At 44.4% G+C, this 15,185-nt stretch overlaps 1 protein-coding gene across 2 annotated transcripts in view; it reads right to left on the bottom strand.

The window, feature by feature from the left end:
- The window catches only part of STARD7 (StAR related lipid transfer domain containing 7), a 34,695-nt gene extending 19,816 nt beyond the window's left edge, over positions 1–14,879 (bottom strand). The window contains exons 1-3 of one of the 2 annotated variants that reach the window (XM_032763330.2): positions 14,271–14,879; positions 2,629–2,831; positions 2,219–2,268 (exon numbers count right to left, since the gene is read on the bottom strand). In XM_032763330.2, coding sequence (XP_032619221.1) covers positions 2,219–2,268; positions 2,629–2,831; positions 14,271–14,665 — 648 coding nt within the window. In that variant the 5' untranslated portion in view covers positions 14,666–14,879. The remainder of the gene's footprint in view (positions 1–2,218; positions 2,269–2,628; positions 2,832–14,270) is intronic. The other variant, XM_032763339.2, reaches the window with a different exon arrangement.
- Between the last annotated feature and the right edge of the window lie 306 nt (positions 14,880–15,185).

Raw genomic sequence — 15,185 nt, 5'->3', positions numbered from 1 at the left:
CTACGGCTGGACTGCAGCTAGGACAGGACAGCCTCCTCTCCCTATATACGCAGCAGATCCAACAGCTCTACTATGGTCCAAGTGGGAGACCGTTTGCTACGTGCAGCCGCCTTGGTCAGCTGGAAAGATGCAAAGTGAGCTCTCCACACTGAGCAAACAGGAAATAGAATTTCAAAAATTCCTGGACCTTTAAAGGGGGATGTTTGCGTATCTGGCTGCAGGGCAGCGGAGTTCGAATTACTGACCAGAGAGGTCAGGATGAGCATTGTGGGACACCTCCTGGAGGCCATTTATAGCAAACAAAACCAAAACGTGATGTCAACACTGACGCTGTCATTAAAATTTTGCCGCAGAAAGCTCTATGCCTCCTGTCAAGGTGGTTTTATTTTGTTGACAAACAGGAGGGTTTTGTCAGCAAAAGATGCATTGTAGTGTATACACCTCCACTGTTTTGTCAACAAAAGCTACACAATTTTTGTTGGAAAAAGGCAGACAAGGCCTAAGGCAGCTTATCTCAACCTAACTATGTCAGTGTCTACAGTACAGCCTTGCTCCCACTGAGGTAAGAGCCTACTACACTGACATAACTGCACCTCCACGAGAGAGGCACAGGGCTTATGTCAATGTAGTTAGGGCGACAGTGTCTGTGTAGACACGTGTTCCTTACATCGGCTGTTGGCTGGCTTGTCAATTTCACAGCTCCTCTGGACACTCTCCCACTGACATAGTTACCGCCATTCATTGAGCTGCTTTTATTACATTGACGGGAGAGATCTCTCCGATTGGCATAATGCAGCTACGCAAGTGCCCTTACAGCTGTGCCGCTGAAAGCCTGTAAGGTGTGGACATGGCTTCAGTCGATGCAGTGCCAGTGTAGACATCGAGTTGCTTGCATCGATTGTTGCTGCCTTTCAGAAGCTATTCCACAATGCCCCGCACTGACAGTTCAATCGGTGCAAGCGCTCCTGGTGAAGATGTGCACCGCTGACACAAGGAGCGTAGTGTGGACATGCAAAAGTAGTTTAATTACTGTGGTGGCTGTAAGTCAATGTAACCTCTGGTCAATTTAACTTTGTACTGTACACTTGCCCTTGGCACCTTTCCCAGACCTAAAGAGCAGATCTGTGCAGATCAAAAGCTTCTCTCTTTCACCAACAGAAATTGGTCTAATAAAAGATTACTTCCCTCATCCTGTTTCTCTAATACTAGGTTGTGCCAGCAGTGAGGTGGGATATGAGAGCAGTGTGGGTTTAAGGACAGCTTTGGCAGCATTAACAATTGCAACTCTGGATTTTCTTGCTAGCCATATAAAATGTTCAATCCCTTTTTTGAATCTTGCTGAGTTTCTGGCCTCAACATCCTATGGCAGCAGGTTTCACAGTCTAATTATGCATTATATGGAAAAGTATCTTTTATCCAGAATTCATGTCTCCTGAATCCAAATGCCATGCTCTATCTGCTGGACCAGGATGGTTACCATGGAGGAAAACAGAGTCTCAACTAGTTCAAGCAGCTCTATCTTGCCAAGTATTTTTGATTCACCAGAGAAGACATACGCCTCTACCTCGATATAACACTGTCCTCAGGAGCCAAAAAATCTTACTGTGTTATAGGTGAAGCTGCATTATATCAAACTGGCTTTGATCCACCGGAGTGCGCAGCTCCCCCTAGTGCACTGCTTTACTGCGTTATATCCGAATTAGTGTTACATCAGGTTGCATTATATCGAGGCAGAGGTGTACCAGGTAATAAATGTGGGGAGAGAGCATGAGGTTCATACGAGGGATTTACTTAACGACAGATCCTAAAGAGATTACCAGCCAGACAAGGCATAAAGCTAACAAGAGGTAAGCAGAAGCTGCATACATATGTAAAGCCAAATAGGCCCACTGCCAGGTGAACTAGGTTCGGGGTTGTTATAAATGTGTATGGGCAGGGTTTTGTGGCCTGCCTTGTGCAGGAGGTCAGACTAGATGATCATATTGGTCCCTTCTGACCTATGAGTCTATGAGAACTACAGTTGGATTGTTAATACAAAGCAAATCATCCCCCTGTGGGCATCAAAACAAAGCAAGCCCTGGGACCAGCATGCATTGGCTGCCACTTCTCTGCCCCTCCTATGTGGATGTTCTGTTAAGTGCTGTGGGTAGAGAGTTGTATTTTATTTCCACCACATCATGCATCCTGGAATTAGAGATATGGGCTGAGACATACTCACCTGCACATTGAAGAACTGCCTGGGAGTCACATCTGTATATGTCCCAAAGACTGCAGTAAAGGGAAACAAAAGAGTCTTGAGACCACAGGTATAAGCCAGTTTGTATCTCAGTTCAATGGGATCACATGGGAAAGGTCTTTTCCAGAAGCTGCTGTCAGGGCTGGAATCACACGACAGAGGGGAGGAGAGGCCGTGACTGGAGAGGGACAATATGGGGGAGGATAGAGATTCCAGTGAAAAGCTGGGAAAGGGAGCAGTGTGATGTCAAGAGAGGAAGAAGGAAGTAGGTTTTAGGACAGGCCACACTGAATTTTTGCTCAGCATTTAAGAGCCAGGCACACCACACCACACTGGCATCGTACCATGACTGACAACACACATGGTTAGGCAAAGGGGAATGGAGGAATTACCTCTGTACTGATACAGGTGGGTCCCTTCTATTGGACGCCTCCACAGCTTGAAGTGTTTCTTGTCCATCACCATCTCCCAGGGATGCTCCTCACGAGTGGCTGTTATATCCACATGGGTTTTGGGACCCAGCTTCTGGTGCTCTCCCCCGCTGCCATGGAACAGCCTGGAGACTTCCTCCATGTGCTTCATCTCCTCTGCAGACCTGGGGTGGGAACAGAGGAAAGACTGTGCTAGTCAGTGCCAAGGCCCTGCTACAGAAGAGGCCAGGACCACCTAGTATTTTGCTACATACACAGCCTATGAGGCCAGAAAAGCATTTTCTGGCTTCGTTTATCCCAGCAGCAGCCATGTTACAATAGGATTCCCCAAAGGTGCCAGCAATGGGCCCCACGCTCCCTGGCCAAGGAAACAAAACTCAGAAGCCAGGCCGGGAATGGGACAGCAGCTCCACTGTACATTCTTTCCCCTTCTCTGGTAAGGGCTCTTCATGCTGCCCGCTAGGCTTCGCAGGATTCCAAGTGAAAGCATTGATGGGGATTGCAAAGACCTTTTCTTGGGGAGAAGAGAAGGGAAAAAGGGGCACAGTGGGGCAGCCATTAATGCCAGTGCTGCTCCTTAGGAAGCCAAACTGCCTGTGGAGGGGGAGGCAACTGCAAAGGAGCCTGGTCCTTGTACAGATGGACTGAAGCTTTCCACGAGACAGAAGTACTTTCCCCTTGAGAAAGAGACTCAGCAAGAAGTATTTCCTATTATTCTTTATGCCAGAGGGCGGGGGGAAATGATTTGGCCTGAGGGCTGCATTGGGTTTTGGAAATTGTATGGAGGGCTAGTTGGGGGCAGCTGTGCCTCCTCAAACAGCCAGGTATGGCCCAGCCCCCATCCACCCCTCCCACCAGGACTCCTGCCCCATCCACACTCCCCCAGGCATCGGCAGCTGCCCTTCTAACGGCAAAGGCACATTCAACTATCATTCTCCACCTGCTGAGCCTGTAGCTGAAATACCCCTTGCTGCTCTTGAGGTGGATGGTTTCATGAGCCACACGAGTAAGAGGTAGTCTGGGTCTCCCAGGATTACTATTGGAATTTCAACATCCCCAATGGTAATCTTCTTGTCTCAAAAGAAAGTCCCTGCTTGCAGCTTTCTAAACAGGCCTGTGTTCTTAAACCATGCATCATGCCCCTTCCCTGACCAGCCCATGCTCATATTGGTAAAATGTCCCCAGTGATCCACTAAGCTTGCAATACCATAGAAAAGTAGCCCCTTCTGTTGGTGTACTCTGTGGCAAGGTGGTCTGATGCCAAAATAGGGATATGCATTCCATCTATTGCCTCCCTTCCCCTCTCGCCCCGAGTTTGGGAACCCCATTGCTATAATACTATCCACTATATCCTGCACACTGCCCAGAATCACAGTCCTTCATAGCACGATGTGATTAACGGCCTTGCACACTTGCATCACAGCAACCCTCATGGTCTATTTCCCAATACCAAATTGATTCTTGACCGATTACTAGCAATCGGTCATTGCAAGCTTCCACAGCAATGTCACTTGCTTCTCCATTGTCAGTGCAGCTTTCATTTTGGAGTCACTATGCTGGAGGGCTGGGGCAAGCTTCATACACACTTCCAGGAATGTGGCCTTGTGCATCCAGAAGTTCTGCAGCCACTGTTCGTCATCCCATACCTGCATAATGATGCAATCCCAGTCAGTCAGTGCTTGTTTCTCAGGCCCATAACTGACACCCCACCATCTGCGACTGCTCCGTGAATGCTAACAATAACCTTGAATTGTATCTTATGTCCCACAGAAATCTGACCTCCAAGGCATCATCTTGTTCCCCGCGACATCTCTGGTGGCTCTGCAAATACTGCAAAATCAGACACACTGTTCTTGGAACACTCATCACAGCAGTGCAAAGCTGTATCAGATTCATGCTCCTCACAGATATGGCAGACATGTGGGGCTTTTGAAAAGAGGCGCAGAACATCATAGGATGCAGATAAAATTATGGGAGGGAGAAAACTGCCTCAAGGGACATTGGGAACATGGTTTCAATCAACCCTGCATTACTTGTTTGCCTCCATGAGGCATTGCAAAGCCTTCCCAAAACACCCTGTGCTAGATGGTGGCAAGTTGCACAGTGGGATAGCTACCCAAAATGCACTGCTCTTCGCATCGATGCAAGCACTGCTAGTGAGGAGGTGCACCACCAACACAAAAAGCATAATGTAGACATGCAAGAGTGATCTTAGTTACTACAGTGGCTGTAAGTCAATGTACTTAGGTTGACTTAATTTTGCACTGTAGACTTACCCTAAGTCTCCTCATGTATTCATTATGCAGAAAGCCCTTAGAAAGCTGCCCAGGCTGGCCCCTGCAAGATCTCTTATTGGAGCCAGCAGTAGGGGGATGGTGCTTCCCTGATGGCAGCATCTTTGGTAGCCAAATACTACAGAAGTGTTAGTGCAACTCTTGCAGATAAGAGACAGTGTTTAATTTTGGTATATTCATACTACTGCAGTGGTACAGTAATACTTCCAAAGATCCATTGACTTTACTGTGCAGCAACCTTGCCATTTCCTTCAAGTACACTAAGAGTCATTCTGGCTGCGGCTGCCATGCCAGTAGTTCACGGGCTCTCTGACTAATCCAGTCACTTCCTGCAAGTGAACCATTTCCACTCCTTAACTATGCTCAGCATGGCTCTAAACTGAAGGTGATGTGAGCCCTATCAATGCCAACACTTGCACTGCTGCTATTAGTGCTACTGCACCAGGGCGAGAGGTTTGCAAAAAGCCCTAATGAAAACAAGGCCTAGGGTTCCTTGCACCTTCTTCTAAAGCAGTGGTCACCAACCCATTGATCACAAGCAACTGGTCGATTCTGGGGACTCCCCCAGTCGATTGTAGCGGGACTGCTGCTAAGGCAATTACTCTGCCCGCTGTGGTGCAGCCCCACACCACTCCTCACTCCAACATCAACTGGCAGCCAGCTCTGGGCTTTCACATCACATAGTGACATCAAACCTGTCCTGCACACTCTACACCCCCACAATGATCTGACTACCCCACCTGGTTCAGGATCTTGGTCCTTATCTTCAAAGGCCATAATAGTTTAGAAATGGGATAGTCACAATGAGAGCATGACCATGGTCATCCTCTCCCTCCCATGGCACAGCAGTCCTGCACATTACAAGGAGAGAGGTAGTCTCCTGCACAATTTCAAAGACCAGTGCAGGACTATGGAACTCACTGCCACTTGATTTAAAAACCTGTTGTGAGCCTCACTTCCCACTGCCTGCTTTGACTAATAAAAGCATTGTGCAACCCTCCATTTTCCCCTTGGGGAGAGGAGAGGAATGGAAAAGGCACCATGTGCAACAGAGGCCAAACACATGAATGTACGTACCTGTGGAAGATGCTCAGATTCCCCCAGTGATTGGTGCGATACAAGTACCTGAGCAGAGCAGACACTACGTAACAGTTTTGACAGAGGAGTCAACCCACGATTAAAGCATTAAAGATAGGAAACATAATTAAAGCCAATCAACATGAGTTTATATAAAAAAAAAGATCACATCAAACTAACTTGATATCTTTTTTGATGAGATTGGCTGAAAAAAATTAGTGTTGATGTACCTTCTGTAAGGTATTTGACTTGGTTGTACATGACACTTTGATTGAAAAGCTTGAATGATATAAAATTAAAATTGACAAATTAAATGGATTAAAAACTGCCTAACTGATAAGTATCAAAATGTATCTAAATGGGGAACTGTCTTCAAAAGGATATATTTCCAGTAGAGTCTTGCAGGGATCAGTACTTGTATGGTTTAACTAAATTTTTATCAATGATCTGGAAGAAAACAAAACTATCAGTGATAAAATTGGCAGCTAACTTAGGGGAGAGGTAAGTAATGAAGATGACAGGTCACTGTTTCAGCGTTGCTTGGTAAACTGGGTGCAAGCAAACCATATGCATTTTAACATGGCTAAATGTCAATGTATACATGTAGGAACAAAAAAAACAGGCCACACTTACAGGATGGGGGACTACCCTGGGAAGCAATGACTAGCAAAATATTTGGGGGTCACGGTGGATAATCGGCTGAATATGAGCTCCTAATCTTATGTGGCGGCCAGAAGAGCTAATGAAATCAACAAAGAGGGGACTCTTGAGTTGGAGTAGACAGGTTATTCCACCTCTGCATTTGGCAGTGGTATGACTGCTGTGGGAATACTGTGTCCAATCCTGGTTCAAGGATGTTCACTAATTGGAGAGAAGAGCCACAAGAATGACTAAAGGATTAGAAAGCATGCCTTACAAGTGATATACTGAGCTCTTAAAGTCTGTTTAGCTTAACAAAGAGAAGGTTAAGCAGTGATGTGATTAGTCTAAGTATCTAGATGAGGAATGAATATTTGATCACGGGCTCTTCAGTCTAAAGAGAAAGGCAGAACACAATACTCCAATGGCTGGAATTTGAAGCTAGACAAATTCAGACTAGAAATAAGGTGTACATTTTAAATAGCGAAGGTAATTAACTAGTGGAACAATTCACCAAGAGTCACGGTAGATTTTCAATCTGACAACTTTTAAATCGAGACAGGATGTTTTTCTGAGAGATCTGCTCTAGGAATTAACTCAGGGAAGCTCTTTGGCCTGTGTTATACAGGAGGTCAGACTAGATCAGGGGCAGGCAACCTATGGCATGGGTGCCGAAGGCAGCACATGAGCTGATTTTCAGTGGCACTCAGACTGGCCACCGGTCTGGGGGGCTCTGCATTTTAATTTAATTTTAAATGAAGCTTCTTAAATATTTTAAAAGCCTTATTTACTTTACATACAACAATAGTTTAGTTACATTATAGACTTATAGAAAGAGACCTTCTAAAAAATGTTAACATGTATTACTGGCACGCGAAACCTTAAATTAGAGTGAATAAATGAAGATTCGGCACTCCACTTCTGAAAGGTTGCCGATCCCTGGACTAGATGATTATAATGATCCCTTCTGGCTTGGAATCGATGAATTTTATTCAATTGAAGGGAGAGTTGTAGGTAGGCAGGATGCAGTTACCCAGAACAAAGTTTAGCCAGGACAGCAGGGAGACTAAGTTGCCTTAAAAATTCCCTTTTCATTTGTTTTTTTATTTTGGAGGGAGGGGAAAAGCCTGGCTGCAGTTTGTATTTCTATAATCATATAAGTCACTTCTGACCTTGGCACCAGACTTCAGCAGGCACCTGGAACAGATAAAGCGTTCACAAAAGCAACTTGGCAGAATCAGTTTAAAAGGTTCTCAAACCAGGCCCCTCCCTCCCTGGGTCACTGTTTGCCTTGTAGCAACCTGCAAAGGTCAATCAAAGTGCACAAATTACCAATCTGAGGCAGCAGCCTACATTCCCCTATACTGAACCTGTGCTAAAGTAATTTTTGGCTGGCAAATAAATGCTCTGGCTGCATTGCTAAGGTGCCCAGTAAACTGGACACAGAATGAGACAGTCCCTGTTGCAGCATTTACAACCTAAAAATAAACCCACGAGTACAGCAGACGTGTAAATCTTAAGAGCTTCCAAACAAAATTCCAGGAGTTCTGCATTTCATGATTGGGAATTTCTAGTTCCCTGGGAGGGGAGGGGGGCAGAAGGAGAGAAAAACTCTGGACAATTTTTGCAGACGACACTTTTCATCTATCACTCCATAGATAGTACCATTAGTGAAGCACTCACCTCCAGCATATTGTATTTCCTACAGCACATCCCACATGACCTGATAGGCAGCTAACTTGGGGCTAGTCAGGTTTCAAGACTTGATGCTTCAAGTATCTGAAGGCTCAGCAGCGGAAGCTCCCAAATATAAGGAGTCCATGGACTGACAATGCCCAACGTACGTCGGACGCTTTTCAATTTTACTGCTCATTTTGCCCTTATGACACTTGGTGCTCAATTTGCATAGTTTGCTTGAAATCACTTCCTGGTTGAGTTATACTGGTATTGAGATGGAAGGGGTCACTTCTGAGTGGCTTCAAGGCAGCAGGGTAGTTTATTGAAGCTTGTTTTTGATTGATTGGCTCTGAGCCCTGGGCTCAGAGCCAATCAGAAAGCTTGAACAGTGATTGGCTGAGGCTCAGCATGTGCACTGTTCTCCCTCACTTTCCAAGCCTGTGTTGCTGACATTCGTAGCAGATATATGAGTTTATGTTTATTTGAATGCTGTTTACAAACTACAGTGTACAGTAAATACATTGATGTTCCAATATTAGTTACCTATAATTCATTTAGTACAAAGATCTGGGCTATTGCGGTGAAAATAGTCTATCAAGCCTTGGTTCAGCCCCTTCACACCATTGATTCCTATTGGAAAAGCAGTTCCGATTTATAACGCAATTCTGAGGAACAAACTGTGTCGTAAGTCCGAACACTCCCTGTATGTAACAGATGACATCACTTTCACTCTGAATGTGTGTCAGATCATCTGTACGCCATGTTCAACTCTCTCCATTACATCATTACACCCTCAGCTGGGAATAGTGACAGACCTTAGGCACAAACAGTCCATTTAGAAAAAGCATGCAAGATGATAATGAGATGCTACTGTAGAGGGACAATATTGGAGGGTGGGGGGGGGAGAAGAAACATGATTTCTAATGAATATTCAGTACAGATCTACTTAAAACACTTAACACCACCTCAGCTCAGGCTCTTTTCCAGCCAGTCATTTATTTTCTGTAAAAGGCCTCACATTCAATACTAAGTTAGTATTAAAGGCCTGAGTTCTAGAACCAAGGACACTCAGGATGAAGACTGCCACTCCAGCCCACCGGTTCTCAAGTGACTGTCCACAGAGCACCTGCTAGAGGCCCACGGGGGGGAGGGGGTCTGAAGGTAGAAAGGGTGGGGAGGGGTCTCCACTTGCTCTGGCCCAGGGCTCCACAAATCTCTAATCCGCCTATGCCTACAGAATTTGTAGGCATTTTGGATTGCTTGCTCATTATTTAAAAATAATAAGTTTATATATAGCTTAGTGCTGTACTGTACATAGGAAAAAACCTTATGTTCTTTACATTTCTTCCTAACATGATAATCACTGCATGTTGAGACCCTTAAATTGCCCCTTTTCAGAAGTTGCCACAGGATAATGCTGTCTTAAAATGTAACTACAAATTCTTGTCTGAGATCTTTATTTAGATTTGATACTATAACATCAGACATCCATTTGAAGGTTTTAGATCAGTTACTAATGAATAGATCTTTATTCTTATTTAAGCTGCTGTATAACTTAGAATATCAGTGTTGGAAGGGACCTCAGGAGGTCATCTAGTCCAACCCCCTGCTCAAAGCAGGACCAATCCACAGACAGATCAGATTTTTGCCCCAGATCCCTGAATGGTCCCCTCAAGGATTGAACTCACAATTCTGGGTTTAGCAGGCCAATGCTCAAACCACTGAGAACCTTGTGAGAAATGTGACAATAAAACAGGATTAGGCAGAGGAGCACATTCACATAAGAGTATTTCAACTGACAGAGGCCTGAGAGTTAAAATTGTAGCATTTGGAAGAGTACATGTAGGACCAGCTAGTAAAAGTGCAATCTCAGCACAGAACTAGAAGAGGGCTGCTGGGAGTCAAATAAAAAGTGTTTTGTTTTTTAATTTAAATCAGTTTTTATAATTTCAAATTAAATTTGATATTGGTTTATATTAAGGTCTGAATTTATTATAATTCTTTAAATAAAAATATTCGAATGGCATGTTTGCTGCTAAAGTTTTAAAGAAAGTCAAACTACTGAGCCGGTGCAAGTCACTGGCTATGCACTTAGAACCAGAGTTTGAAGTGCTAACCCAGCTTTTGACAGCAGTAGACTCTTCTGCACATGCAGAGAGAATGTTTGCTTCATTTCAGTTTATTCAAGTACACCTCTACACGGATATAACATGAATTCAGATATAACAGGGTAATGCAGTGCTCCAGGGAGCGGGGCTGTGCACTCCGTCGGATCAAAGCAAGTTCGATATAACACGGTTTCACCTACAACGCGGTAAGATTTTTTGGCTCCTGAGGACAGCGTTATACCGGGGTAGAGGTGTAGTTCAGTTCAATTAATAGGTTGAAATCAGTTTCTCAACTTTGAATGGAGTTGAAAGAGCAAGAAAGCTTGTTTTCTCTCTTCCAGTGTATGAATAAAAATGTGACATGAGGATGAGATGTACAAGTTCTGAAATCTTGAAGGACATGGTGACCAGAAACAATTTCTTCATTTAATTTACTACAGATAATATTCCTTGGTTTAATAAACCAGTTACTGAAGACTATATTATGTTGCAAAACATGTTTTAATGGTTACCAACCAATGAGAACCAATCTTTCTTTAGGAAAATAATTAAGATTAAAATTAATTATTTCAATCCAGGTTTTCTTCTTGCTGAACCTGATTTAAATCAAATGTGATTAAAATCAATGCACCCTGATTCCCAGCTTCCTCTCCTGATTTTGTCAGCCTTCCTATTTGACCTCAATCTGTAAAATGGGAATGACACATTCACACCATTGTCAAGTGCTTTGAGGTCTCAGATGAAAAAATCCCATCTGTGTGTGTGCTGGTGGTTGAACAGCGTTTCAGAAGTAGAAGGCAAAAGATTTATACGAACTGAAGAGAAAGATACAGTTAAATAAACTAGTTTTTTAATCTGCTTTTTAAAGCTCCTACAATTCCCAGTTAAAATTAAGTGAAACAAACACTGAGCAAGGAAGTCTGTATGCAGCTGATTTTATTGAAGAATCACTCCCCTCACAAGAAAGGGCAGAGCCATTAGTAATTTTTGCAGTACTAGAAACTGGCTTTAAAGGTGGCCCGCAAAAGGAACCCCAAAAAAGGGTTTTTGCCCCACCCACTACTCTGTTTGGCACTTCTTTATGATGTGAAAAAAATTTCTATTTCTTTCTACACTTAAAAGTTCAGGTCTTGTCTACCTCATCTACAACAACTAGTAAAAACCTATGACATCACAGACCTCAAGCAACTGAACCATGATAGAGAGAAATTCAGACTTTTTTTTAAACAAATGCAAATAGCTGTGAACAACATATTCAACTCAATCTATAGAGTTAAAAAGGAGATATGACTCCAAATAAATTTCTTTTTCCAAACACTCCCCATTTTAGTTCTAGGAAGCCTCTTGGATCAACGGCAATCCATGATAAACCAATTTATTTGGGGAAATAAGAAACTCAACGTTTAAGCAATCTACTTTACAAAGGGGGGCATGGTAAAAGGGAGGCTTGGCTTAACCAAACATTAAGCATTATTATACCAAGAGAGTCACATTAAAAACTTGATGAACTGGATAACACAGTATCAAACTTGTGGAATCAAACTTCTCATGAACCCCTGGATTATAAAAAAAAACCTACAGGCCAACAACAGCAGATAAATTTTATTTTAAATAAAATAACTAAGTGTTTTGATAAGAGAAGTTTATTATCCAAAACATGTTTCACATCAACAAAAAACATTTATTAAACAGAGGGATAAACTGTAGTTATTGAATTAAACTGATTATTTTAGGTCAGCCTGAGAAATTTTTCAAATATGCCTAAGTGAAAGTCACTGGCGCCCAAGTCTCTTGAAAATGGAAGTCTCCTAAATTACTTAGGCTGACCTACTGTGCCACATTTATACAGCATGACCTCAAAAGTTAGAATCAGGGGGAAAAACACATCTGTCTTTATACAGAAAAGCAGCCTTTAACTCAAAGTTTTTGATAGAGGCTCATGGACTCAGCATATTTATTTTTTATTTAAAAAATTAAGAAATTATAGTAAATTTAGGCCTTATCTGAATGTGATACAAAACGTTATTTTCAACAGGTTTATTTTTTTTAAATAAACCATTTAAACAAAATAAAAACCGATTTTTTTATTTAACAAAATAATAGATTTTTATCCACTCTGGTGGGAAATTTTGGTACTAGAAAAACTAAATCAAGTCAGTTCTATAGAGAAGAGAAAAACATAACTACTTAGAAATGTAGTGGAACTTTCTGAAGTTTACTGGAGCAGTTTATTCCCTGCTACCAAACCTGATAAAAAACAAACCATGTTTTTTAAACTAACTACTAAGGAAGTGGAAACCCCCTTCAACAATCAACATTAAACTAAATACTAAAATAAGGAAAATAGACATGAAGTAAAAGTAGAAAAGCTCACTATCACAGAGTTTTAATGAGCCAACAGGTTATCCATCTAAATGGGAAAAAAGAAAAAAAAAAAAGATAACAGAATTCAACTGACAAGACAGAAGAAAAGCATCAACCATAATGTGTGATTAATACCACAAAGCTGAAGAAAATGACTGGTACCTGGTCTCACCAATACAGCTTTAGGGACTTCCATAAACTAACATATATTTAAAAAAAATATGCAATTATATTTCTCTCACACACAAAGTTTCATGAGTTTTCTGATACAAAAGAATGAATCTTAACTATTGTAGGGTCCCATGAGTAGCCTTGATGGTAAGCATGGTAAGAACGGAAAAATTCCTAGTACTTCACTGGGCATTGGATCAGGCCCCACCTGCCTATCCGTTTATAACATGGGTCCTAAGAGACCTCAGGATACACACTTGAGCCCCTCAAAAAGAAATAGGAAAAAACAGAAAACAATCTTGGTACTTTAAATATACACAAAGCCATGAAGGCTTTTGTTTAACGTTTAATAGACAAAGTAGCAAAGATGGGTGCAAATGCAAGAATTATTTCACTTCTAAGAGTTTGTGATTTAATAGATTGCATAATATAATGTTTAAACTTGTTTGCATCTTTTCTTAAGAGGTTAAAGGCAACTGGATAAGATGGCACCAAGACAGCAATGGCCTGCAATCTCTGTACCTCCCTCAAATCCTTCATTCTGCAGGCAGTTTCAAGCTAAAGTATATGACATATCACCCCCCAACCATGTTTTTGAGGCCCAATCAATCACAAAACCATTAATCAGATATTTAAAACATGAACTGCCTCTACTCTTGTTATTAAAGAATGGATATATTTTGGATCAGAGGCTACAGATGGAAAGGCCCTAGCAAGTCATCTCACCCATCCATCCCAGAATTAGGGTCTTGATTTTCTAGTGCATGAAGGCAGTGGCTCTCAATCTTTCCAGGCAACTGTCCCCCCTTTCAGGAGTCTGATTTGTCTTGTGTACCCCCAAGTCACACCTCACTTAAAACCTACTTGCTTACAAAACCAGATATAAATACAAAAGTGTCACAGCACACTATTACTGAAAATGTAGTCTCATTTTTATCGTAATTATAAAATAAACCAACTGGAGTATAAATATTGTAATTACATTTCAGTGTACAGCATATAGAGCAGTACAAACAAGTCACTGTCTGACATTTCAGTTTAAAAGTGCTAGCGAAGTCTGTGCAATGTCAAAGGCAAATCTCTAGATCAGTTGATGTAGCCCCTGAAAGGCCTTTGCATGGGGGGCGGTGGGGGGAACTGCCTTAACGCAGGACTCCTATTGATACTTATTTTAAGGAACATGAGATCACAAGTTCCTCTTTCTGATCACGGTAACCCCACCCCCGGGACCAGGGGTGCTAGTGCCCTGGGGGGAGACCCCAGAAAGACCCACCTTCGCAACTCCTCCTCTTGGATCCGCTCCTCTTCCCACAGGAAGACCCCGGTGAGGGCGGCCATCAGCTTGCAGGCGCTGGCGTGCCGGGCCTGAAACCTGCGCCACAGGCCGCTGAAGAGGCTCCAGCGCGTCCGCTCCGAGTAGATGTTCCCGTAGAGCTGCCCGATCTGCTGGGCTCGCCGCACCCGCTGGCCGGTCACGTAGCTGCACTGACTGGCCAGCAGGGACAGGAGGCTCTTCGGGCCGCGGCATTTCCCGGGCTCCCTCTGGAACCAGCCCAGCAGCCACTGGTAGCGGCTCCACAGGGCGGGCGCGGGCCCCGGGCGGCCCTCCCAGCGGGCGCAGTAGGAATAGATGCTGGCGGGCGGCCTCCACTGCAGCGGGTGGAACATCCCGCCCGAGCCGCGCGGCCTCCTAGCGCGAGAGAGCAGAGCCCGTTACCGCGCGGCCTCCACGCGCCGGCAGGCCACGTCCGGCCGCCGTTACCAAGCCCCCGCCCGCCGCCGCCGCCGAGCCCCGCCCGGGCAGGAACCGTCACCACCTCAGACCCACCCCCGCCGCCTACCAAGAGGTTAACTGCTACCGCGCGCCTCCGTCCCCTCCCACGTGGGCCTGCCCGCCCGCCGGCCGGCCCCGGCCGCCCATTGGTGCACGACGCCGTCTGTCTGTGGCGCACGCGCAGGCCCCCGCCCAACAGGCTAGAGGGCGCCGCCCCGCCTTGTGAGCCAGCGCGGGCGCCCTGGAGACGCAGGGGTCCTGCGCGGCAGCTCGTGGGCTGGCCAGGGAGCTGCCTGCGGCGGGGAGCGAGCCCGGGGGGGTCTCCACGGCCCCCGCCCTGTAGCACCGCCGCTTGTGCGCGCGGCCCTGGCACCCTCGATCCCCGCGCGCTAGGGGTCTGAGCCGGGCACTCTG

This window comes from Chelonoidis abingdonii, chromosome 2 (genome assembly GCF_003597395.2).
Source record: "Chelonoidis abingdonii isolate Lonesome George chromosome 2, CheloAbing_2.0, whole genome shotgun sequence".
NCBI lineage: Eukaryota > Metazoa > Chordata > Testudines > Testudinidae > Chelonoidis > Chelonoidis abingdonii.
Note: the sequence above shows the minus strand (reverse complement) of the source record. Positions and strands in the feature narration are given on the sequence as shown.